Source organism: Ochlerotatus camptorhynchus, unplaced genomic scaffold, assembly GCF_037179485.1.
Source record: "Ochlerotatus camptorhynchus isolate MF236.1 unplaced genomic scaffold, CSIRO-AGI_Acam_v1.1 ptg000335l, whole genome shotgun sequence".
In the NCBI taxonomy this organism is placed as follows: domain Eukaryota; kingdom Metazoa; phylum Arthropoda; class Insecta; order Diptera; family Culicidae; genus Ochlerotatus; species Ochlerotatus camptorhynchus.
In genome coordinates this window covers 776,350-801,950 of record NW_027040823.1, presented here as the reverse complement: position 1 = coordinate 801,950, position 25,601 = coordinate 776,350, and the positions used below count along the sequence as shown (strand labels likewise).

Sequence of the window (25,601 nt, the reverse complement as noted above, 5' to 3'; positions counted from 1 at the left end):
ACTAGTGTTCTTAAATAATAGGTTACATCTATAAATAGAAATTTAGGAGAAACTGCTATATTATTCTACAAACTACAATTAAGTCTATATTACCGAACTAAAAGGTAAGGGAAAATTAATTAATTTAAAGATTATAAGCACCCGTTTGCTAATCAATATTTAATATGCAACAGCTGAAACTGCGCAAGTTAGGGATGCCTACGACGCAATCGGATTTATGTTTGAAGAGGTGTTGAATTAGCAAAAGTAGGTCGTAATTGATACCCGGTAATTTATACTAAATTTAACATACTTAAATCCTTTTAGGAATTTATAACATCGATTACTCTCAGAATAAATGTTCATGAATTCGGTAAATTCTGGCGACGTCCGCAACTTTTCTTCGAACACCCCTACATGTTAGCCCAAGTAACATTGCAAGTTTTATAGTGGTTTTAAAGCATGCTACAAGTCTAAATCATGGTCTACAGAACCCTCATAAAACCAAGATTATTAATTGGGAGAAGTGAGTATGAAATTTTATTAATTGATTCAGATCATTCCAATGTAATTCCTAACTTTTCTGAAGAGATTCAGTACATTCCGAAGGGATTCCGATAATTTCTGAAATGATTCAGCGCTTTCCGAAATGATTCCGAATTTTACAAAAGTAATTCATCACTTTCTGAAGTAATTTAGAATTGTTCTAAAGTGATTCAATATTTCCCGAAGTAGTTACGAACATTTATGAAGTGATTCAGTTCTTTTAGAAGTCAGTACTTTGTGAAATTATTCAAACAATTTCAATATTAAGCTAGTACTTTCCGTAGTCATTTAGAACTTTTTTGAATTTAATCAGTATTTTTCGAATTAAGTCTGAATATTTTTGGGATAATGCATAGAAGTGATCAGGCATGGAAGTAAATCATTTACATTTATTTCGGGCATTAATTTACATTCATTTACCTCTAACTTTTTAATTTTATTATGCATGACGGACTAGAGTGGGCAGAACTTGTTATTGTTTTTCAGTGAATGTAATTTACATTCACTGTTAAACAATGGTGGGTTCTGTTCGCTCTAGTTCATCATGCAGAAGAGGTACAGATTTGGGTTATTCACAAGAGTTGTAGTTAATATCAAAACCTACCAAAACTTGCAAAATCATTTTGCGGAATAATGGCGATGAAAAAATATAGAGGCAAATGAATGTAAATGAATGCACGAAATGAATGTAAATGATTTTCCATGCCTGGAAGTGATTTTGATGTTAATAAAGTGATGCAGAACTATCCGAAATTATTTAGAGTGATTCAAACATTTTCGATGCGATTTAATACTTTCCAAAGTAACCCCGAATATTTCTAAGGTGATCTAGTACTATCCTAAGAGAGTTAGAACCTTCTGATTTCTTAAGTGATTCAGTACTTTCCGAAGTAATTTTAGACATTTCTGAAGTGATTCAGTACTTTCCGAGTGATTCCAAATTGAAAGAAAACTAATTCAGCATTTTCCGAAGTGAACTTTTCTGGAGTAATTCAATGCTTTCCGAAGTGATGCCGATTTTTTATGAAGTGATTCAGTACTTTCCGACAAGAATTCGAACTTTTCTGAAGTGAAAAATATTATTCTGGAACGAAGAAAATTATCCAACATGGAAAGATCACAGGCAAAGAAAATGTTGAATGCGTCTAGCAGGGCTGTCTTGCATCAACGTAGAGAGAGCAAAGTCAGTGATGAAAAATATTGTATTACTATCTTCGTCGCACTCCAAGCAGCGCATGACAAATTCCGTATGAAGACAGTCCTCTTTTATTTACGTCGTGAAAAAAAACTAGCTCAGTACGTTCTCTCTCTCTCTCTCTCTTAGATCTGTCGGTTACTCGGAGAGGATTAAAAACTGCACGTATTGTTTGACAAAAAAAAATGATGATCGTTGGAAGCAACACAAAAAACATAAAATGGGTAAAAACGAATTCGAACGACCAACGTTGAGATTAACAGGCTTGTGATTTTACCACTGATCTATTACCGCTTTGGAGAGTAGAAAGGCTAAAGGAAAACAAGAAGCGCTCATAGTGTGGTTAGGGAGCATCCATAAATGACGTAGCATATTTTTGATCAATTTTAGACCCCTCCTCCCCCTCGTAGCGTATTTTGCTATATCCAATACATGGCCGGTCACAAATTCTGAAACCCCCACCTCCCCCCTCAAATGCTACGTCATTTATGCATGTTCCCTTACTAGTCTGCTCACATGCACGTTCGACGGTATTTGTTTTTTTTTTCCATGCATGATACAAAAAAGAGAAGTGAAGGTAAAAGATGCGATAGGATTTGTTCAAAGGGATTACTGTCGGCTTCTCGTCGTCAATGACAAAGGATGTATGGAAATGATGGTTTTTGTACCGCGACAATTTATTTTTGGTTTTCGTCAAACGTCACTGACCAAACTGACCGTTACCAACTCTGGCGTCTAGGATCTAAAATCTCCAACTTGAAAAGATATTTTAAAATTTTGGGATAAATTTACAGATTTTGGACTATTTAGTTTTTATTACTAGGACTTAAAAATTCGAGATATCAAAGATAAAAGAATAGGAAAATTTGTGCATCAACGAAGTTTTTTTTTTTGACTCGATATTTTGAACATTCAGTTTACAGTCCTAGAAAAATTCAAATGATTTTGAAACATTTTATTATCATGGACAATTTTTTTTTTATTTGGCATGGACATTTTTTGATTCCGGATTCAATTTGCCGTTCTACGCATATCTGTCCCATGTTACTTTTGGGCGTTTTTCGCTTTTGTTCATAAAACATTACTTTTTTAGGTAGACTTTGGATTGAAAATAGAAAAACATATTGTTTGTACTGGGTTTGTATAGTATAAAAGAGCAGCGAATTCAAAACAAACTGCCTTGGTAACCTATGCCTGGGTAGTTTCTAGCAACACTGCCAATGCAATCCAGATAGGTGCTGCTTGATTGACTCTGACTTTGACAGTTCGTTTGGCTCAAAACCAGCTAGTCCGCTCCTCTCTTATACTAGACCCTCTCTATGATAATACGTAGTATAAAGGTCAACTCCGTACGGAAGAAATTTGCATGTGCATGTCAACTCTTCCAAAGTATTTCTTGAAATCATCGAAGCCCACGTTCAACGATCGTGTGACGTATTGATCTTTTGTCCACAGCATGTCAGCCTTAAATCTATGGTCGGACTTAAAATGATTAAGCACAATCTCCTTTAGGCCTACGTTCATCTTGCTAAGGAGTAGAACAAGATGCTAAGAAGTTTATGTTCTAAATAGTGCATTCATCATTAGTTTCTTGAGATGCCCATACTTTTAATGGTTTTATAGAAGTGTCAACAAATTTATTGTTGGTATAATTTAATGATGGAAAGCTATACAAACTATCCAGGATCTTCCAAAACTGAACGCAGGCACGCTCATGTAATCTCCAAGAGTAAAGACGTCAAACGCAACGTGGCCATCAAAGCAACACTGACAGTAACAGTTCCTAGTGGGACTAACATGCGTAGAATTTCCTACTTCAGTGCAAATTTCTAGGCATAACATATTGTTCGTATAAAAATAGGCTTAACTGATTTCATTTAAGGTAATTTCTGAAGTTTTCACTAAAACATATTGATTCGGTTGAAATGTGAACAATGCGCTTATTTATTTTAAACGAATATTTCTTCCAATGAGCAGAAATGATTCGAAACATTATTCGCGATTTTCTCAGAAGCAACTTTTGAAACATGGGACTGATATGCGTAGAACGGCAGATAACTAGTTTGACAAAAAAATACAACAATTTAATAGATTTAGAAAAAAGTTCAAGATTCAGAAAAAAAAGATTAAAATTTTAGTATTTTCAAAAACTAATACATGTAAGAGATAGAGATTTCTGTGCTGAGCAATATTTTTGTTTTTAAATCTAAGTCAAGAAAATTAAAATATTAAAACATATTTTGATATATTCAACTAACTTTTCTGAGGTATACAATCTCTGATCACGCCTGAGGGAAGTAAAGCCGTATTGGGGTTAAGGTGTGGGAGCTGCCTCCCTGGCGTCGGTAGCATTATAGTCGCTATATTCATAGTTTGGCGGATAGAGTTTCGATCAATCAAAAAGCGGAACCAATTCAATTTATTTTAAACCAACATTTGAAAAGGTAACAAACCGTTGATTATTCTTTCCCCGCCAATCGAACGCATTACTGGCATCATCGGATAGGGGAAACTTTCCTCAACGCAAAGATGGAGAAAAGGGTTTCAGAAGTTATGTTCGCAATAGCTGATGTGCTCTTTTATGTTGTTGGTCGTGATTAGCTCGTTTGGTTCCGCTATTTGACTGCTCAATTGGTTCCCGAGATTCTATCCAACAGACTATGAATATAGCAACTATAGGTAGCATTAGCACTTAGTACGGAAAACAAGATCGACGGGAAACAAATCAAGGAAAAAAATGAACTAAGGTGTCCTGCCCCGTGATTGGGACCAGTGTTTATTTCCAGATGAAAAAAAAAAACAAAATATTAGTGATTTGGCACTAATTGGGCAATTATCGTGCCTGTCGCAACTCTGCTTGGCAAACTTCACACGCTTATTTTTAATGAATTTTAATAACACCAGTTAAGGGGAGGTTCTCATTCAAATGGCCAAAAAGCTAGCAAGGTTTGGCATTTTTTTTTGTGGACCAATGAAAAAACATAGAAGGAGGCGGGTTTGAAATTTAAAAAGCTTAGAACTTCGTCTTTATTTCGAAATTTTTACAAGGCGAAAAAAACAAAATGGCGCCCGTGGTCACGTTTTGAGTAAGGTAGTGTACGCCTGGAATTGTCAAACTGCGTACAGCTTAGTACATCAGGATCGATCTGAAACACAACACGATTAATGAGGCTTTAAAGTGAACTAAATTTATTGGAGGAATGACCTAAGAACGGGTAAAAAAAACTTCAAATTTGACAAAATGGTGCGATCTCAAACTTTTTGGTTGATTTTTCACCCCTTTTTTCCTCTTTAAGGCTTCAGAAAAATAGTGAATACAAAGAATTTGCAGGTCATTCCTCCAATGAAAAAGGATTTCTTCCGAATGGTCAAAGGTAGGAGTCGTTAAATTGAACCGTTTTCAAATGAGATTGTTCGCAGTTTTGAAACATCATGTTTCGAGATAAACGCATTTAAAGTTTTGGTAACAGTCCCATGGTGGTTGGGACGCCGCTTCAACCAATGGCATAAAGAAACATTTTTTGTGTGCGGATCGAAGGTCACTTATACCTTTCAAAAAAATGTAATAACAAAAAACGAATTTTTTGAAAATTTTGAATGACCGAATTACCGCAAATTTAAAGGAAAATTCTTCGCTCTCAACATCGGTTGTAAAAAAGTGACTTTAATGAAAAAATTTAAATAAATAGTGACTTTAGTGGAGGGCTAAAATTATGAATTTAATTCATTTTTTAAATAAATACTAAAATCGGGATTGTACGAAATGGCTTCGTACATGTAACGATAACCAGAAACACCATTTATTTTATTGCATGAGCATGATTGACCGCCCGCGGATGCTACTCTGTTGTATTTCTAGATCAGCTGTAATTACACAGAGAACCAATAGACGACGCTTGGGACAAACAATCATCCTCAATGTATAAAAACTGGTGATCTCAAACCAGCGCCAGCCACGCCCAAATGCAGGTCAAGAAAGGAATGGGTAGGAATGTGTTGGAAAGGGTTGTCTTTGCAGCAGGATTCGTTTGATGGGATTGAACCCATGGTCTTCTGCTCAGTAAGCAAAAATGTGTGCCACTAGTCAAACGAGCTCCTTATATTTCGATACATAACTTGAGATCCAGTTGTTGCTATTACCATGTACTCATATTTACAAATAAAGCGACGAACGAATCTTGAATGTGGAGGGGCCCGCAATTAAACTCATGATATTCTGTTCAGTAAGCAAAAACGATTGCTAGAAGGCCACCGAACTCCTCATATCACATGATACAATCTACGATCGTGTTGTTGTTGCAACCATTTAAACTCGGCACCGATGACGATAACGACAAGTTTTGCAAAACACGGCAGAGCGACCAACATCTTTCAAACCCGAAGACTAAATTCTATAAATTCTAATTTTACGCAACGTTTATTGATTCGATTTTGTCTTTACACAAAATGAGAACAGAACCCATAAATCTTTCACAATATTCAAGCTACCGTGCCCCTTACGTCACAACAGGCTACGACCGATGCAACAATTTACAAACACTATCCAAACACAAAGAAATAAGTTTCGTATCACAAGATAAAACAAAACAATTATTAAAACTTAAACCGGACAATACATCACGAACGATCGAGACCATCCCGCCGGGCAACAAAGGGGTTGTTTTTAACTGAAACCTCACCAAATTCAATCAATATGGCAAGCCAGTACAACCTTTCCATTCATGACAACAAAAAAGTCTTTCACTGATAAATACAGTGGTTGGAAAGCTGCTTGTCGTCGCCGTGGTGAACTCATAGCATGCAGAAGATGACATCATTGTGCTTCCGGTTGCTAAATGTTCGATTCGTATTCATGTTCTCTATAGTATTCTCTTACAGCTAAACGTTTAAAATCCGACATCCGATCAGTCGTAGGCCAAGGAGCGGATTTTTGATCTTACGCTACTCATTAGCTTCAACACAGAAGCCTTTTCAAGAATTTTGGATACTTTTTCCCAGTCTTTCGCAAACTTTGTAACGGAATCCGCTGCCTTTACATGTTTCCGCAAATATGCTCATGGGTAACAGACGCTTGTTTAAACACTCACGCACGGAAATATCGGTTGACACAAACTGTTTGGAAAGCTACCACACTCACAAATGGCTTGCCAAACCATAGCCTTTTACTGAATTTTTCGGTAAAAATCGACTTATCCGCGTCGTCAACACTTCGGCCATCACGAACGGTGTTGTACTGATCACCAGGAAGAGTTTTGTAATCAAATTTAACGTATGATTCATCGTCCATAATCACGCACTCCGATTTTCCGTATAACTTCCGAGCCCTCGGTTTGACAGATGCGGCTTGTTTTTCACTCCGCTTTGGCTTCTTCTGCTTCTTATACGTCTTTAGACCCATTCTTGTTTTGGCCCGCTGGACGTTAATCTTCGAGGATCCCACTTTTTCTTGTGAGTGAAAGCTTGCACGACTTTCCGGTCCATATTTCGGTCAACAGGGTTCGGTTTACGTCCAGAATTTTTCTTGTCCTGGAAAGTTACTTCATCACCATACTTCCAAATCGCGTTTCGAACGCGATTGAAGCAGAGAAATGTTGGGGATATACACCATTTTGTTTGCGCTTTTCCGGAGAAATCTAAATCTGAAATTGAAACGGCAAAAATCAATTTGAAATATTGCGGAGCGATTAAATTCTAAAAACAATAAGACGGGAAACTGAAGAAAAGTATGCAGTAAATAGAGCAAGACATTCATTTGGTAAATAATCACGCTGTTTTAATGGTTTACTGCCTTAGCAGAACCTTTAGCAGCCATATTTAATGCATCCTTTGAGCAAGGAAAATTCCCAACATTGTGGAAGCAGTCGTATATGTTTCTGTTTACAAAGCTGGCAATAAACGGGATATTAAGAGCTATCGAGGTATCACCAGTCTTTCGGCAGCGTCCAAACTGTTTGAGAACTACATTTCAACTGACCAGCATGGATTTATTCCCGGTAGATCGGTAGCTTCTAACCTTTTGGATTCCACCAGTACATGCATCACCGCGATGGAGGACAAGGCACAAGTCGACGTCATATATACTGATCTGAAAGCCGCATTCGACAAAATCGACCAGGTTTTGTTATACAAGCTTTCCCAACTAGGAGCGTCTGAGCATTTTAGGTCGTGGTTACATTCCTACTTGACTGGACGAACTCTTCGAGTACGACTAGAATCTTGTGTCTCTTCTACGTTTACCAGCACCTCTGGAGTACCTCAGGAAGGTAGCTTGGGTCCAATTTTGTTTACGTTATTCTTCAACGAGCAGCTTTGTTGGGAGTTAAATGCAAGAGCTCGTTTATGTAGATGATCTTAAGCTATACGTCATAGTTCACTCGATTGAGGATTGTCATCGTCTTCAAGCTCTGCTAGATTTGTTTTGTGGATTGTGTGCAATTACGACTACTGCATTGGCAATGTAACGCTTCGCAGAGTAGAACGTATGACTGATCTTGGTGTTCTTTTGGACCTTCAATCTTCACTATTCCTCGATCATCTCTAAGGCGAATCGTCAACTGGGATTTATTTTGAAGATTGCACGAGATTTCAAAGACCCTCACTGCTTGAAGGCACTATATTGCTCTTCAGTTCGGCCAGAATGCTTCTGTGGTCTGGTCTCCACATGAGCTAGTGTGGAATCTCCGAAAAGAACGTGTTCAGAAAAGATTTTTGAGGTTGGCTTTGCGCAGCCCGTCGTGGCGCGATCCAATGAATTTACCACCATATGCAAACCGATGCATGCTATTGGACCTGGACACATTGGAACGCAGCAGAAAAATACAACAAGCCTTATTTGTAGCGAAACTTTTAAATGGCTGCCCTCAACTGCTTTCACAATTTAACTTCCGCGTTCCTCAAAGGATGTTGCGGCAATCATCCTTACTACAACCAACTATTCCATCGGACTGCATATGGATACCATGAGCCAAAGTCTGCGATGATTCGGGAATTGTCCGCTATGGAAGAAGCATTTGAATTCGGAGAAACATCGAACCAATTTCGAAACCGATTGAGAAGATTGTGATCAAGGTTTTGCAGCATACATTTTCGGTAAGAGAACTATATTAGAACCATTTTACTTATGATTTGTGAACTTCAATGGTAATGGTTATGGTAGTCAGTATGTTCCATGGATGGTTTTGTAACATCGATCAACTTTATGTGGAATATTTCACGTTGCCTGTAAATTAATGATAACCAATTCGCAATATATTCCACGTAAAGTTGACCGACAATACCTTACTGACTACCATAACCATTACCATTAAAGTTCTCAAATCATAAGTAAAAAGGTTCTAATATAGTTCTCTTTCCAAAAATGTATGGAAAAAAAAAAGAATTTTGAATGGTAACGGTTCTTAACATTGTCAAGTTAACATTCCATTATTTGTAAGGTTCACTTTCAAAAAACCATAATACATAAGGTTAAAACTTTATCACACAAACGTTCGGTAAGGTCAAGTTATGGTTCGCGTTTATGCGGGGATAACAACGAATTGGTTCGTATAACAAACGAGCGACTTGGTTATATAAACGAAATGTTATTTTCAATTTTCAGTGTTAGTGAAAAACCGAGGAAAATGCATAGCAAATCGCTCATACATCATACATTAGGTTAGTCAGAGCAAAACAGTAAAAAACTTTACACAGCGATGCACCCACTAGCGTGCGTGCGTTAAACGTCACTAATCTCTAGAAGAAAAAGCTGAAACTGAGAAGAATTAAACAATCAGCACCAAATTTATTCGTCTCCTCAACAGTAATACCAAACACACCCAATCTAATGACAAATATTGTCACTACCAATTAGCAGATCGTGTCGATAATGAAGCTCAACATAAATGGCAGCACGTCTCTTATTTTTTTTTTGATTGACGGACGACAGAAATCGTGTCGGTCTTATTAAAAGCACACAAATCCATCGGAAATAGTTCAGTACTACCACACTTTGGTAAAACTCGAACGCTGGATTGTCAATATTTACCTGAATCAGCGGTTACCGCAGACGCATGGACCTGGACAGCGCGGGGAACATTCCACAGCCTCTCTTAATCACGCATTTGGGTTGAGAAATAGAAAAGACGACGCGGAAGAAAACAAATGGAAAGGCATAAGAACATCCCACCAGTGGCGGTGCGGCGGCTGCCACCTTCTCGTCGTTCTCCCTCCACACTGTGTCCCAGATGATCGCAGAGTGAAGGTGTGCTGTTGCAACCGGTCGGTGTGTTCGAACTTCATCAGTATTCAAATTTATGTCAATTGATTTCTCTAGCAAACCGGGACCGGTACTCGCTGAAGTGGGGTGCGTTTTGATCCGATGCGATGGTAGTTCCTGGATCTCTTCGTCGTTTGTTGACATATTCTGAACAACTCAGTGTCAACATTATTATATGTGCTCAACTAGTAGCTCGCTCACACACCCATACCTACGCGCAACCTACGGGGAAACGAGAGGATTGACTTTTTTCTTCAATGAAAGATGCGGTAATTATGATACCTAGACATTTTTTTTACAGTTATACTCGCACACGGGTATCTATGACGGTGACCAAGCGGAACGGAAACGTGTCCATCAGCTTCCACTGGACATGAAAAGTTTTGACAGGTGCCAGATTTCAGATGCAACTCAACCACACACGGGATGCGATCTGATCGTTTTCGCCCACCTATCCTGATCGATTTGATATGGTTTCTAAATTTGTCGAATGGAATGCGATCGGCATCGGTTCGCTACAATTTGCAAATGATGCCATATACTATTAGCGCCTCCAGCTGAAGCCTGAAGCTGGTCATTAGCCTCTTCGCTGCTACCCAAACTCGCAGCGACTTTTTTTTTACGACACCATCCTACTAAATCAATACGATAACGGAATCGGTCTTTATAGAAGCAGAAACCGGCTGGAGACTTTGTCTTGTGTGTGTGTGATAAAAAATTAATCGAATTCCGACACCCTAAAAATCCCATTGTTATTGATTCGCAGCGCTGGCTGGCTGGTGGCGATGGTGGTCTTCGTCATCGTCAATTTACTCCTTCACATTTTTGCTGTAGCAGTAGAATTGCTCATCTGTTTCGAAACGTGTAAACACACACTTTTCGAGAGGCCAAGTGGCCACGGACGGTTCTAGAGCTGTCTCGCGCTTCGGTCGTCGGTCCTCGTGTGTTGAAAGATGCACTTATCATCCCACCAACGTTTCTTCGCTTTGAGACAGCCAATCAACATGGGATATTACGATAGAGGGCGCTTTCAGCTTGTCTGTCTGATGTCTCGACGGTAGAATGGCGGAGAGATGCGATTCGAACCGCTCATAAGAGCGAGCGCGGTGCTGCCCAGATTAGACCTAATGCTAATTGATTGTAATTCTACCCATCGACCGGGTTCTAGGCGTGTCGTGGTTTTGAAGGGTTTCGACTTTCGAATGGAATGATTTGAAACCCATTTGCCCAAAGTGAGCTTTTCGGAGATACGAGATTGGTGCTAATTGTGTAACATACATTCATCAGCATTTTTGTATTAGTAGAAAATGAACATTCAAATGGGGAAATAGAGGGAACTCGTCACTGTTCTTGGATAGAATTGGTAAGTTTGGACAGCAGACCTGGATAGAGTGAACTTAAAGTTTTGGGGATTGATTCTCCCTGCCTGAAAATTTCGATACTCTAACTTCCACGACTACATGACCTGCTGAACTGCGAAGCATTAACAATTGAGTAATAGTTTCCACCATCAAATCTGACAGATGGCGCCCCGCCAGTAGTGGATAAACCAGTTTTACGGTATGGAGATTTTTTAACAATCTTCGATTTCCTTTCAAACCTTGCTTCTAGCGTGGAGAAAATGACTAGTGCTGACAACTTCAAACTAGGGGAACAGGATTTTTTTAGTAATCAAAGGAACACATTTTAGTCCTAGTTACTTTTTATGCCTTGTTAATACTGACAAGACTCGGGTAGTGACCACCTCCGTTATGATTTTTTGACGTAGGACTACGCCTGTGATTTCTATATGGGGGTACACTTTGTGAAAACCGAAAATAGAACATGTAACAAAATTATGAAGGATTTTGAACGTTAATAACTCAGCTGCCCCTGGACCAATTTCAATAATTTTAACATCAATCGATCATAAATACTTCTACGTATCTGTTAAATTTAGGAGTTTATAATTTTTTCAAAATATAACTATTGAAAATTGCACGAACGTGCAACTGTTGCTATGATAAATAAAATTATCACCGATTGCCTGCGAAAAGCGATTTCCCTAACACAGATTTCAAAGTTGAATTCCATCCGGTATCACAAAACGGTGTTTATTCAATCACCGAGTGGTGAGTGGTGGTGTTCCCTAGTACACAACGAAAGGCTCTCCGCAAGCAGCTAGCTATCAAGGCTGTCCTCAACCGCTGATCGGATTCAGTCCAATCACCGTGTGTGGTCGTCGGCATCAGCGGCATCAGCAGCAGCAGCAGTGCTTTTGACGCGTGGCGTTCAACATTGTTCTCCAGTACACAACGAAAGGCTGCCAGCAAGTAGCGAGCTGCAGCCCACATGAGTATCAATAGAAGGAAGAAGAAGCCGCACCGCTATTGATTGGAATCAGTAGCTGTTCGTGAGTCGCTGTGGGCCATCTATGCCAAGCGCATCACCCTCATTCCAAATAACATATAAAATAATAAATAACGTGTCAGTTCCCATATCAAGATAGAGCTAGAATTAGAGCGTAACAGCTTTTGTAAACAATGACTTCTTTCGGTGATGTCTTGAAAGCCAAGGCTCGCCCACGCAAATCAACATCACCATCAGGTACGGTAAGACTTCCCCTAACCGACGGTAATGTTGGTTTGCATGAGCGTGTCCTGAATTCCTAAAAATTATCGAGAGAAGTCATTGTTTACAAAAGCTGTTACGCCTAATTCCAGCTCTATCTAGATATGTTTAAATCTAACATACCATGTACTTTAAGGCAACATTGGAGGCGCAATTCCAAAAACCAAAGTCGGTCGCGGCATGAAAGTGATCTGATTTGGATCCAGAGATGATGGATTTTAATTCTTAATGCGTCAATCGATAGGCTCCTGCTGACACCATTGCGTACAACCCCATAAGGCTGTCCCTTGTAGTTTTTTTTATTTTGTGGGTCATTCCATCTCAAGTGACCGAGCCAGTTGTATCGACCCTCTCCGATTTAAACCAAAATTGTTGGAATAACTTATTATGGACCAATATTGAAAAATCCGAAGTACTAAGCCAATCGGTCAACCCTCTGCCGCTGGAGACCACCCCTTTTTTCCGAGTTCTAATAAACACCAGTTTTCAATGTTATATATCTCTGCAACCATTAAAGATATCGACGCCATCGGGTACCGTTTTTGAACGTACAATCGAATGGTATGATCAGATTTTTGCCAGTGTTGCCAACTTGGCTATTTTTGCATTTGAAAACATAAAATGCAAATATCTCAAAATGTCCTCATTTTTTTTCAAAATCTGATGACGCCAAAATGTCCAACGGAGTTTTTTACATAAGAATCACCTATAGAAAAAAAATCATTTTCCATTTAGGAGATATTGAATTTTAAAGATAACATGTTTTAATTTTGTTTTAGTCCGAAATGCTTCGATATAGCAAGTTGATCTCTTCATGAAAGCCGTCAAAAACGACGAAATCTGCACCTTTACTGAAAATCTGAACCTTTCAACTTCCAATCAAACCGAATGCAAAAAAGTGATTTGTTCTTCAGTGTTGCCAACTTTGCATTTTTTTTTCAGTTTAAAACGTTAAATGAAAATTTCCTAAAATGCCCCTATTTTTATCGAATTTAAACGACGTCCAAATGAACAGCAGATTATTTTACATACGACAGAAAACGATAGTTGTCATGTATTGAATTTTTAAAACAAAACAAGACAAAAGTTTTAAAATAAAATTCGTAGTTCCAAACAGTTTCGTTAAGGTGATTCGCTGTGACATCCTTGTTCTCGTAACCACTTCGAAACTTCAAGTGCACAAATATCAGCTTCTACGACACGTGCAACATTTAAATTGTTACTCCACGTTTGCTGCACTGCAGCATTCATGAAGTAGCTATTTCAAATTAAATGGAAATCATTCCGAGATTAAAATTGAAAATTCGAAGTGGGAGTGCATTTATAGCCTACGGGGCACTCATTTGTGGACTCTACAAGGAATCTTCTTAAAGAATGTTTGTATTTTCCAAGGGGTTGGTCAATCCGCACTCCAATCTTGGGTCAACATTTTTCTCAGTGTGCCACAAGTGTGCCGCTGGTGTGCCGGGCATAGAGCAAGCTGCGATTTTTTTTAAATACGAAAAGTATGGTATATTTGGCAACCCGGTATTTCTGACAGCTTGAATGGTTAGGTTTGCAATCGCAACGGCCCCGAAAATGTCGAATATCGTGCTCGATAAGGATTCCTTCTACCGACGAATAACACGTCTCTACGCCAGCTGGAAGGAACCAGAGTTTTCCCATGATGATTCGCGTTGCATTTTGACGAGGAAACCATATACAGCAAATCAACCCCGTTGAAGACCTGGCTGCTGGGATACGAGCTGACCGATACGATTGCAGTGCTGTGCGTCAATCAATCAAGTCAATCTTTTTCCAGACCACCAAGAAAAAGGTCGATTTCCGGAAGCAGATCGAGAAGGACGGTGAGGAGGGCATTCCGTCGGGAAAAGAACGACAAAGACAAGGCCAGTTTTGAAAAGCTGCTGGAGGCGATTAAGGTATCCAAGGATGGCAAAACGTTGGGCGTTTTCTCCAAGGAAAACTTCCCGGGTGAATTCTGTGAATCGTGGCGAGCCTTAATCAAGGACAAGAGCTTCGACACGGTGGACACCAGCGTCCCAATCGCGTACATCGTGTGCTTTAAGGAGAACTCCGAGGTTATCACCATCCGACGGTAGACGTATTCAACAAGTACCTCAAGGATCACATCATGGAGATTATGGATGCTGATAAGAAAGTAAAACATGCAAAAACTGTCGGAGGGTGTCGAGCAGGCTCTGACGGACAAAAGGTATGTCTCCGTTGTGGATACCAACATGTGCTACCCGGCGATTATCTGGGTGCGCGTTACAAGTCCTACTACTCCAATGTCGTCCGAACGTTGCTGGTCAATCCGACGCAAACTATTCGCGAACTGCACTTTTCTGCTCAATCTAGAAGATGAACTGTTGATGATTCCGGGCAAGAAGCTCTCGGAGGTTTTCGACGTCGGAATGGTTTATGTCAAGAAGAAGGATCTCAAGCTAAGACGTTCGGTTTTACCATCGGGTTGGAGTTCCGGGAGAATTCGATCGTAGACCTCAACAAGTGAAATTTGGTTTAAAAATTGTAAATTTATTAGGTTGAGTTGAAACAATAAAAATTCCGTGGGATTGTGCCGTGAAAATTAGTTCGGTATTGTTCAAATGAGTTTGGTTTGGTAGACGACCAATTGACCGACTGCTTTTCACGGCACAATCGCACGGAATTTTTATTGCTTGCACTCAACCTAATTAACTTTTATTTTTGTTACAAAAATCGAAAGCTATTTATTTCATCTCATATAAGACGACACATATCCGAAAATAAAACTACTATTTTACTTAATTCTAATTTAAACCGAAATCGCACTTCAAATTTATATACGTCGCATCGGTGGTAAGGCCACAGTTGTTACCCTTCACCGCTATCGAAGCATATCCATCGATGCCCTAGTAGTTGGACCAGGAGTTCTTGATTAGCCAGTAATCTTCTCCTTTGAGTTTTCCGTATCCAACCGCCACCACTGCATGATCCAATCCATCCTAATTGTTCTTGAATTCCGGCATAAATTGGCATCGATAGCAATCGACAGCCCTCGGAAGCCAACATTTCGAATTTTCTGAAATACACAATCAAACAGCACGTAATGTTGGGAACAACTTCAATGACAGCTGTCCAGCAGTGCTCCCATTTTATTTAATAAACAATCCAATGCCTACGAGATTGTGCCGAAGGTGTGCCGATGGATGTGCCGAATCTACTTTCGGCACACTGTGCTGAGTGACTTACCCCTTGGTTCTCGCGTAACATTTGAAAAGGGCCTATCGTCGTTGATCGATTCTCTTCTTCGACTTTCTCTTTGGTTTACCACGACAAAATAAACTAATTTCTCGCTATGCTGCCAGCACAGTTCCACAGAAGATTGTGTTAGCTTGTACCTGAAACAACACACTCGATGGAAAATGCATTTGCAGCCGCGTTATTCACGAAACAGAAAATCGATCAACAATGATAGGCCCTTTTCTCGTGTGACGCGAGATTTATTGGACAGATTATCTCTATTACATACGATCGGTCGCTTGTCTTTTGGCTAAAGCTTGAGTCATTTAATATCTGGATGCACTGTTTAATTTACTGCAGTGCTCCTAGCCGTCCGATCTGGAATGTTTTGACAGCAGTTTGTTTTGAAGTTCGTCATGATTCATTTTGTTTAAAAGAAGCTACATATACTTGATGGGAGCCGCGAACCGAACATTAATTTTGGACACCCACTTGGAAAATCCGGAGGTTCAAAAATCGCGAAGTCGTTGAAATTGGTTAAATTGACCTTGTGCAGTGTTCTCAAACGTTTCCTTGAGCGGCATACTATCGATCGGCAGGATCATAGCAAGCATCGTAGTGGAACTAATGATCGGAAGCTGCATTTGAAGGTTTTGAGAACGGTTAGGGCAAACCCAGGGCTGTCGGATTATGATATCGCTAAGAAACTCAATGCCAGCTAAAGCACCGTCAGAAGGATTCGTCAGCGAGTAAGCAACCAAACAGGACACTGAAGCAGAATCTAGTGGCCAAAAGACGTGCCCGGAAGTTGTACTATGAGGTTCTTACAAAGTACGAAGCATGCATCCTCATGGACGACGAAACGTACGTAAAGATGGATTATGGACAGCTTCCCGGACAAAAGTTCCATAAAGCCACTGATCGAGGTAATGTCCCTAGAAAGTTCAAATTCGTTTTTGCCGATAAATTTGCAGGAAAGCTTATGATCTTATGCAGCTGCGGACAAAAAAAAACCAGGTTTTCGTGACAAACAAGACTATGGATTTGAGATGCCTGATTTGTCAAGCTACCGCTCAGGTTAGCCAACAGTGTTCAAAATAAAATGGCTCCGAGATACACCCGTTTTTTTGCGTCCAGATATTAAATGACTCAATATTTAGGCTTTGAAATTAATTTGCAAATTGAACCCGTTACTGAACATGAAACCGTTTTCATAAAAACCGTTCCGTACGTTGTAGAAGTTGCTGAATGCTTCCCGCGAATTCCAGGAATGGATCGTGCCCAACCGAATCTGGTTTCTAAATCCTTCGTTTCTTCGCTGCATTGCTCTGATGTTACAAATTGGACATTCAGGATACAATTTGAAAGTGCCCATTCGTACAACTCTTTTGGCGCTTGTATAGTTGCAGACTAGCTCTATTCCGTCGCTTGGACCTTTGCCGTGTGCCGTTGCAAAATAGTGCCACTCAGTTTGAATCCCGAAGTCTCCTTCATGGAAGTGCAAGTTTATCACATTTAATCGGTTTTTATACTGTGAACCCGCACCGTCAGAAAAGTATGTACTTTTTGTTAATGATGGGAGCTGAGATTTCAGGAACTCTACAAACTGCCCATGGAAAGCGTGGAAGATAGCTGAGCTATGCTCAAGGACGTCGGAGATCATGATACAGTTTAAAGGAACAACCATTTCTCGCTCCAAGAAATAGGCGGCAAATGGGTGGACGGTTGCCTGCAGGTTATAGTAGTGATCCGCCTGTACACTGCTGTCCTGGAACATGCAGGTAGCGTATAATCACACTCATCGCCTAATGAGTTCGAGCGTACTCTTCAGGATAGTCCCCGTGACTCTTTATGGGAATAGCGGTCAGGTGAATACTTTCGACGGACGGACGGCAAACACTTCCCGTACAGAGAAATCTTCACAGAGTGTTTCCATTTCGATCTCTTGGTCTACCGACACAAAGCTTTCATATGGAGGATACAGCAAAGCGCTTTGATTATTTGAAGCATCTACCTTTGAAGAGCTACCAGGACGCGACTCCTAGGATTCTGATTGGGCTCTACAATTTGCGGTTGGCCCTTCCGCTGAAGATAAGAAAAGGAGATGGATCCGGGTCCGTTGCAGCTAAAACCAGGCTTGGTTGGTGAGTCTACGGCCTACAGTTTTCACATGTGTGAGTGCACGCTAAACGAAAAACTCCACGAAGCAATTTTTTGCTGTGAAAGAAGTAGGAACAACCAATTCTATTCTTTCGGTCGAGGATCAACGTACACAGGAGCTGCTGGAACAAACAACCAGGCGAGTTGGAGACCGATACGAAACCGGACTGTTGTGGCGGAAGGATTACGTTGAACTACCGGAAAGCTATCCTTTGGAACGTCGTATGGAGCGAGATTCGATTTTCAAGCAGAAAGTTCAACAGCAAGTTCGGGATTATGTGACGAAGGGCTACGCGCACGTAGCGACGAACGAAGAGCTGGAGGGCGCAGATCCAAGAAGAGTGTGATATCTTCCGTTGGGAGCAGTCACGATCCCGAGGAAGCCAGAAAAAGTGCGCATTATCTGGGACGCTGCTGCCAAGGTGGATGGATCGTTGTTGAACAGTCATCTACTGAAGTTACCCGACCATTTGACCGCTCTTCCTGCCGTTCTATTCCGCTTCCGGCAGTTCCACATTGCAGTTAGCGCAGACATCCAATAAGCAGTCGTTACGGTTTATATTTCGTTTCGTTTCGATCCCACTCTGCCTCCCGTAGTCTACGTTATGGACGTAGCTACGTTTGGAGCAACCTGCTCACCGGCTTCAGCGCAGTTCACACAGAACTTAAAAGTCAAGGAGCACTCGCAGCGGTATCCTCGTGCAGCTCAACGGATAATAGACAACCACTACGTCGACGACTATGTTGACAGCTTCGGGGATGAAGAGGAAGCCAAGCAGATTGCTGCAGAAGTGCGCTTAGTTCATCGCAATGGTGGCTTCGTTCTAAGGAATTGGAATGCCAACAGCGATGCAGTGCTGGAGTTTCTGGGAGAGCCAGGAACCGATAGAAACAAGATCATCTGGTTGACAAGGAGCACACTGAGCGGGTACTCGGAATGCTGTGGATGCCCGCAACCGACGAATTATGCTTCTCAACGCACATGAGCGAGGAGGTACGCACGCTTATCGAGACATCGATGAGCTGAATCGCTGGCGGGAATGGGTGCAAATGATCCAGTTTATATCAACGGTTTGTATTCCGAGATGCTATTTTGAGGCAGCGACGAGCTCATGCACAGGCGTACTGTTGCGTCGTGTACCTACGCGTGATGGATTCCGCAGGTAACGGACAGTGTTCTTTGCTTGCAGCAAAGGCAAAGGTGGCTCCTCTGAAACCAATGTCCATTCCCAGGCTTGCTCGACACAGGAATACTGAAATTTGTTCAGGAAAACCATACAATTCCAATCACGAAACGCTATCTTTGGACAGACAACACTACGGCGCTTTCATATATCAGGTCAGATCCACGCAACTACCGATCGTTCATAGCCTACAGAGTAGGAGAGATCCTAAAGGGTGATACGGTCAAAATTTGGTCATATCAACTTGACGTATTTCTTTCAATTTTGCATTTAAAAAACCTGAACACCCCTCATTTTGAAGGTGTGTGTGTGTAGAATGTTGCTCCTATTATGATTTTGGAATTCACTCTTCAGTTGTCAAAATGCCGTCCAAGCAAGAAGAGCAGCGTATCAAAATTTTGCTCGCGCATCGCGAAAATCCGAGCTACTCGCACGCAAAGTTGGCAAAATCGCTAAAAGTTGCCAAATCAACCGTTACAAATGTAATTAAAGTGTTTGGGGAACGTTTGTCGACAGCCAGGAAGTCTGGATCGGGGGGAAATCGAAAACCGGAAGCCGCTGAGACGACAAAGAGAGTTGCCGGTAGTTTCAAGCGAAACCCTAACCTCTCTCTCCGAGATGCCGCAAATAAGCTGGGTGTATCGTCTACAACCGTGCATCGAGCCAAAAAACGAGCCGGACTATCGACTTACAAGAAGGTAGTGACTCCAAATCGCGATGATAAACAAAATACGACGGCCAAAGCGCGATCCCGGAGGCTGTACACGACGATGCTGACGAAGTTTGACTGCGTGGTAATGGACGACGAAACCTACGTCAAAGCCGACTACAAGCAGCTTCTGGGACAGGAGTTTTATACGGCAAAAGGAAGGGGAAATGTAGCAGATGTTTTCAAGCACATGAAACTGTCAAAGTTCGCAAAGAAATATCTGGTTTGGCAAGCCATCTGTACCTGTGGCTTGAAAAGCAGCATTTTCATAGCTTCCGGGACTGTCAACCAAGAAATTTACGTGAAAGAGTGTTTGAATAAACGTCTGCTGCCTTTCCTGAAGAAACACGGTTGTTCCGTACTGTTTTGGCCGGATTTGGCATCTTGCCATTACGGTAAAAAGGCCATGGAGTGGTACGCCGCCAACAACGTGCAGGTGGTTCCCAAGGACAAGAACCCTCCCAACACGCCAGAGCTCCGCCCAATTGAGAAATACTGGGCTATTGTCAAGCGGAACCTAAAGAAGACCAAAAAAACTGCTAAGGGCGAGCAGCAGTTCAAGGCAAACTGGCTTTCTGCGGCGAAGAAGGTGGACAAGGTGGCTGTACAAAATCTGATGGCAGGGGTCAAGCGTAAGGCCCGGCAATTCGGATTTGGAAAAGCGGAAGCCTAACTGAATATTTTTCCTGAATTTTATACTAATTGAACTTGAAAAAGAAATTTAATTTGATTTTTTAAATAAACGATTTCACCGATTTACACGCGTTTTCCCTTGACCAAATTTTGACCGTATCACCCTTTAGACCTTTGACGTACTTGCCGTTAGACTCGGATGAATCCGAAGCACTAATTTCGACCCACTTCTTGCTCGGGAGTTCAAGCGGAGTCATGGAACCAAGCCGGAACATTCGCTATCAGCAGCAGAATCTACAGAAAACGTGGGTGGATATCCAACAGCAACTGGATATCTCCAGGAAACGGTGGCTGAAAGAATATCTACCAGTCATTCGTCGGCAGCCGAAGTGGTTCGAAGAAGTAGCGAGGGAGATCAGGATTGGTGACTTGGTCCTCATCACGGTGAAGGAAGACGAAGCGAGTGGACCAGATGACGAGTGGAGCGACGACCGGTAACGAAGATTGCTTTGCTGGATGTTGGAGAGATCCGTACAGTTTTGGCCGATGGCAAGATGCACCCGGCGAAGGATGTTGCCGTAAGTCTGCCGATCTACCTCAAGGGTGAAACTGGGAACTCGGTCGCTGAGGCGACGCGTCCAACAAAAACGTCACCCGCTGTCACCGATGATCAGCCAGGCTTAGGGACGATCGATCCGTCAAACGGACTCATCAGCACAACTTGTATGAGCATCCACGGTGACTTTGTATTTAGTGGAGGGACTGTAAATTTATTAAATAATTTGATTTCTACCTAAGAGTGCTGAACATTGTAAGAATGCACATGATTGCCTAGTATTAAACTATTATAGTGTGGTGAACTAACTATAATTTGTTATTCTAGAATTTGAAACCCACTTTTCGTGGACAAAGCTAATGTTGTGAAGGTTACTAACCTTAAAATTGAAGTAATGCACTAAATTGTAAGATTGAATTATCCGCAATGTATGATTATAATGATTTGGCGCCTCCCTTAGCTCAGTCGGTAAAGGCGCAGCTACAAAGCAAGACCATGCTGGTAGTGGCTGGGTTCGATTCCCGGTCCGGTCTAGGAATTTTTCGGGTTGGAAAATTTATCGACTTCCCTGGGCATAGAAGTATGATTGGACTTGCCACACATTTATACCAATGCAAAAATGGTACAGGCATCGAAAGCTCTCAATTAACAACTGTGAAAGTGCATCTAGAACACTAAGTTCAGAGCACGCAATAAGCTAATATGCGATATGCAATAAGCTTGAATGCGAAGAAGAAGAAGATGATTATAATTTTTAACTAATCCTATGATTTGCAGCTTTGAAGCTGATATAATAAATATACTACTATCGAATTAGTGCGACGGGTTTTATTTCGGCAACAGCCATGAACTTCATTTTTACTATGGTTCGTTAGCCCGATATCGAGTTAGTGGACATCGTGTTGTGAAGAGTTGACTCTAATTCGAAAATATTTCAGGTGAATTTGCATAAGTTATTCCAATAGAGTGATATTCGAAATCATTCATGCATTCTATAAGATAGTTAGAATCAGATGGCATTTCCTGCCGAACTTCAAAAGGAATTTTGTGTTGATTCCGTGTGAATCTTAAATGATATTAGAATTAACGAACGTCCTCAGTATGCCTTACACGAAGAAATTGAAGTAATCTCTAACGAGATACATAAACAGGGTTGAAGAGTGCTTTTTACAACAAATCCAGCAGCTAATAACGACTGCCGAGTAAGCAATCAAAACATTAACGTAAATACAGAAAAAATTCTGCCCAACAACGCGAGCAGCAAACATTTTCAGAATTCGCTCAGACTTGCAGGGTTCCGGCCTCAATGAAAAATGAACTCTTTTGTTTGGTTCCTAGTAGGGTTGATTGAGTTTATTTTTTGCCCTTCCGTTCGCGTTCGGATCGGACGAGTGTGTAGGTAGGAAGGTATATCACTTGCCCACCCCGAAACATTGAATATGTGCAACACGATAATCGAGAACGGCGGCGCAGAGGCAGACCAGAACCAGACACGGTGCGCGCGCGAGGACTGGCTCTACATTTCTCGCCTTATGTTCTTCCCTCCTCTTCCCGATCTTGATCTACCTACTCTGCGTCTTGGTGGTAAAGAACCACCACGATATCGTCGTCGTCGTTCTTGGTGGTGGTGCTCTATATAGGATGCCCACCAGCCCCAAAAGAATGAAGAGCAAAATGTGAGTGAAGCTATTCTAACCACTTTGACCGACCGGCAGGCGGACGACGATCCCAGCCCGGCACAATGGAGAGAGATCACGCAAAAACAGGAAGCATTTCCAGCGATCCAACGAGCTCGAAAAATAAAGAAAAGCATGCCTCGATGCGGCTTTTCGCCTGCTGGTTACGACGGTAATAAGCTATAATAAGCTTCTCGCATCGGGGAGTAATTAAAGTTAGAGCAAACAAAAAAGAGTAGAAGACCAATCTAGAATAGTTTGTTCTCGATTGTTCTTATCAGCGGAAACATAGGAATTCCGAATCCCAATGCCAATCTTCGCCAGTAGGTTTAGAAAGTTTGTTAGGTACTCACTTGCTAGAGCTCTTGGAGTTGTCTCCGAATCCAATGGTGAAGCTGGTGGAAGTCATCTTTGATGGAAAGGTTAGTTTTCTCTTCCGATTTAGATTCTTGAGGCACAGTAAAATCAACACCAAAAATTCGCAATAAATGCTCGTCGATCACTCTTTTATTCCTTGGGCGAACGGTTTCACTCGGGCAGGTCACGGATCGAATTTCTAGCTAACACTTTCCGATTGGAATTTTTTATCAGAAGATCCTGGCGAACGCTTTTTTTTCGACACAAACCGAACAATCGCACTGGAAAAACTTCCGGGAACAAAACGTGAAACAGCACACTTCACAGGAAAAAACAACAACCGGGAGATCTAAAAAAACTGACAATTCAAGCCGGAGGCAGAGAGCGCGCTAAAACACAACCGTTCGGGAGCGAATCAAAAACGAAACAGAACGAAAAATGGAGCAGAAAGCGGATTCAGATATCCAGAGCGAACGACCGAGGACCGACCGACTGCTTTGCTCAATGAGTGTAAACAGGTGAGGCCCAGCGAATTTGTCGTCTATTTTGTTCGTCCGCTGTTTCAAAGGATGGTAGAGTAACGTCACACTCTGTCAACCATTCAAACAGCGGCAAAACGAAAGAGACTACGAATCCACACTGCCACACCTGTTACAATACATTTTATTTTGCTGGCTTGTTCTGTTGTTGGACTGGAATGTTTTCCTTCTCCTTGCGCACTTGGGAGTGTGTGTGTGCGTGTGTGTTGTTGTTGGAGAGGGGCTGGTTTTCTTTCATTCTGATGCAGTTGCTAAGGATTCTGGTGGACAAACAAATAAAACGTTCCATAATTTTATGTTATTTTGTTCTGAAATATTAATTGCAATAATTATTGACAGTGACGCGGCAAGTCAAATACGAAAATATCGCCGTTTGTGACGATTTTAAAATTTTCAGCTGGTTTTGGTTTTGTTATCAATGAAACGTATTGCGGGATCATTAGAACAAACCACTAGAATTGAGTTTCAATTTGTAAAATAAGTGTTTGCATTCGAAAAATGTTTCTAACGTGGTTAGCTGGTCCCAAAAGTAAGAAGAAACTGTTTGATTTTCATAATTAGGATGCATGTTCCCAAGTATCATCATTTTTGAACGGCGCCAATCTAGGCTTAAACACGATGTTTCACCAGACTAGAGCCTCTATAACCAACACATACTCGTGTGTCAGGTGTTTCTCATTTGCGAAGCATGAAGCAACGATCGATTCAAACAAAGGATTTTTATGCTCCCTTCGCGAAACACAATACAGTAAGCAAAAGCGTTTGATTGGCGTTTACCAACGGCTATCCACACATCAGTTGACAGTTTCTTATGAGATTTTTCGCTGGAGTGAAGAGATAGGACAAAGGCCGTCATGTTTCACGCACAGACTGACAGATGCTTATAAGATTTTACAATAAGAGTAAAGAGCTACAGTGCCCATATGGCTCAATATGATGCATGTGTGGAAATGCGTCGTGGTGTGCGTATCGCTTGACGACGGAAAGGCTTGCGTAGACGTAAACAAGCGAACATGAAAAAAATAAAGAAATAACGAGGGGCTATGCGATTCAATTCAGTACTAGAATTATAGCCGTAAAGCTGAGTACCAAGTGTTCAGTTAAAGGTGGGAACCCGAAGAAATCCTTGATTGGCAAATTTAAATTGCTGATTATTCATAAAATGTATAATTCAACTAGTAGGCAGGCGTTTTGCAAAAAAGTTAATGAAGATCATGTTTCAAATGGAATGTAAAATCCCGACCAACCATTTCGTCAATATTCTTTAATTTTCTATACATCGATCTTCAAAGCCATTCATAAGAAAAATCGATAGCGATCGTCACCATTTCATGAATAATTAGGTCGTATGAATAAAAGCGTTTACTTTACTTTTCCCGTAAGAAAAGCACGGGAAAGTAAAGTAAACTCTTTTTATTCATACGGCCCATTGTAAAGATGCTAAAAGTCTAATAGTGATCGTTTATAAAGATCTTTCTCGAAATATTGCTACCAATCGTTACCAATGTTAAAATATCGATTGTGTTGCCAGATCATAATATCGATTTCTGTTGTAAAATCAAAATATCGATATCCAACTGCTGATTTTATTTGTGTTTTTTTGTCTGCATAATTTCTACACAGATAGAAATCTCCTTATACCTTTTGGCAAATTTCTATTGCTGATTATTCATCAAATGTATAAGTCAACTAATAAGCAGACGCCTTGCAAAAAGTAAATGATGATCATGTGTCAAATAAAATGTATAAATGTGACCGACATACCTTTTATGCATTCTTATAGGACCTATGCGGTTGGTCTTATGGAATGTATAAAGCTGATGTTTTGGCAAAAATGTATAAGTGAAACACATGAATAAAATAATTGATTTTCGTTTCGTGTAGTTTCGATCCCATGCCATCTGGGGTGTACTGATTTCGTTGTTGGTTGCTAATCCTCGGGTCCGGGGCTGCTGTGAATGAGCTTATCAACGACAGG

General features: G+C 40.9%; 1 protein-coding gene across 1 annotated transcript in view; it reads right to left on the bottom strand.

Annotated features, from left to right (window-relative positions):
* Jupiter (jupiter) overlaps positions 1 to 23,500 on the bottom strand; it is a 406,535-nt gene extending 383,035 nt beyond the window's left edge. Inside the window, exon 1 of the mRNA XM_065230951.1 lies at positions 23,081 to 23,500. Within this exon, the coding sequence (XP_065087023.1) occupies positions 23,081 to 23,136 (56 nt within the window). The 5' untranslated portion in view covers positions 23,137 to 23,500. The remainder of the gene's footprint in view (positions 1 to 23,080) is intronic.
* Positions 23,501 to 25,601: the final 2,101 nt, after the last annotated feature.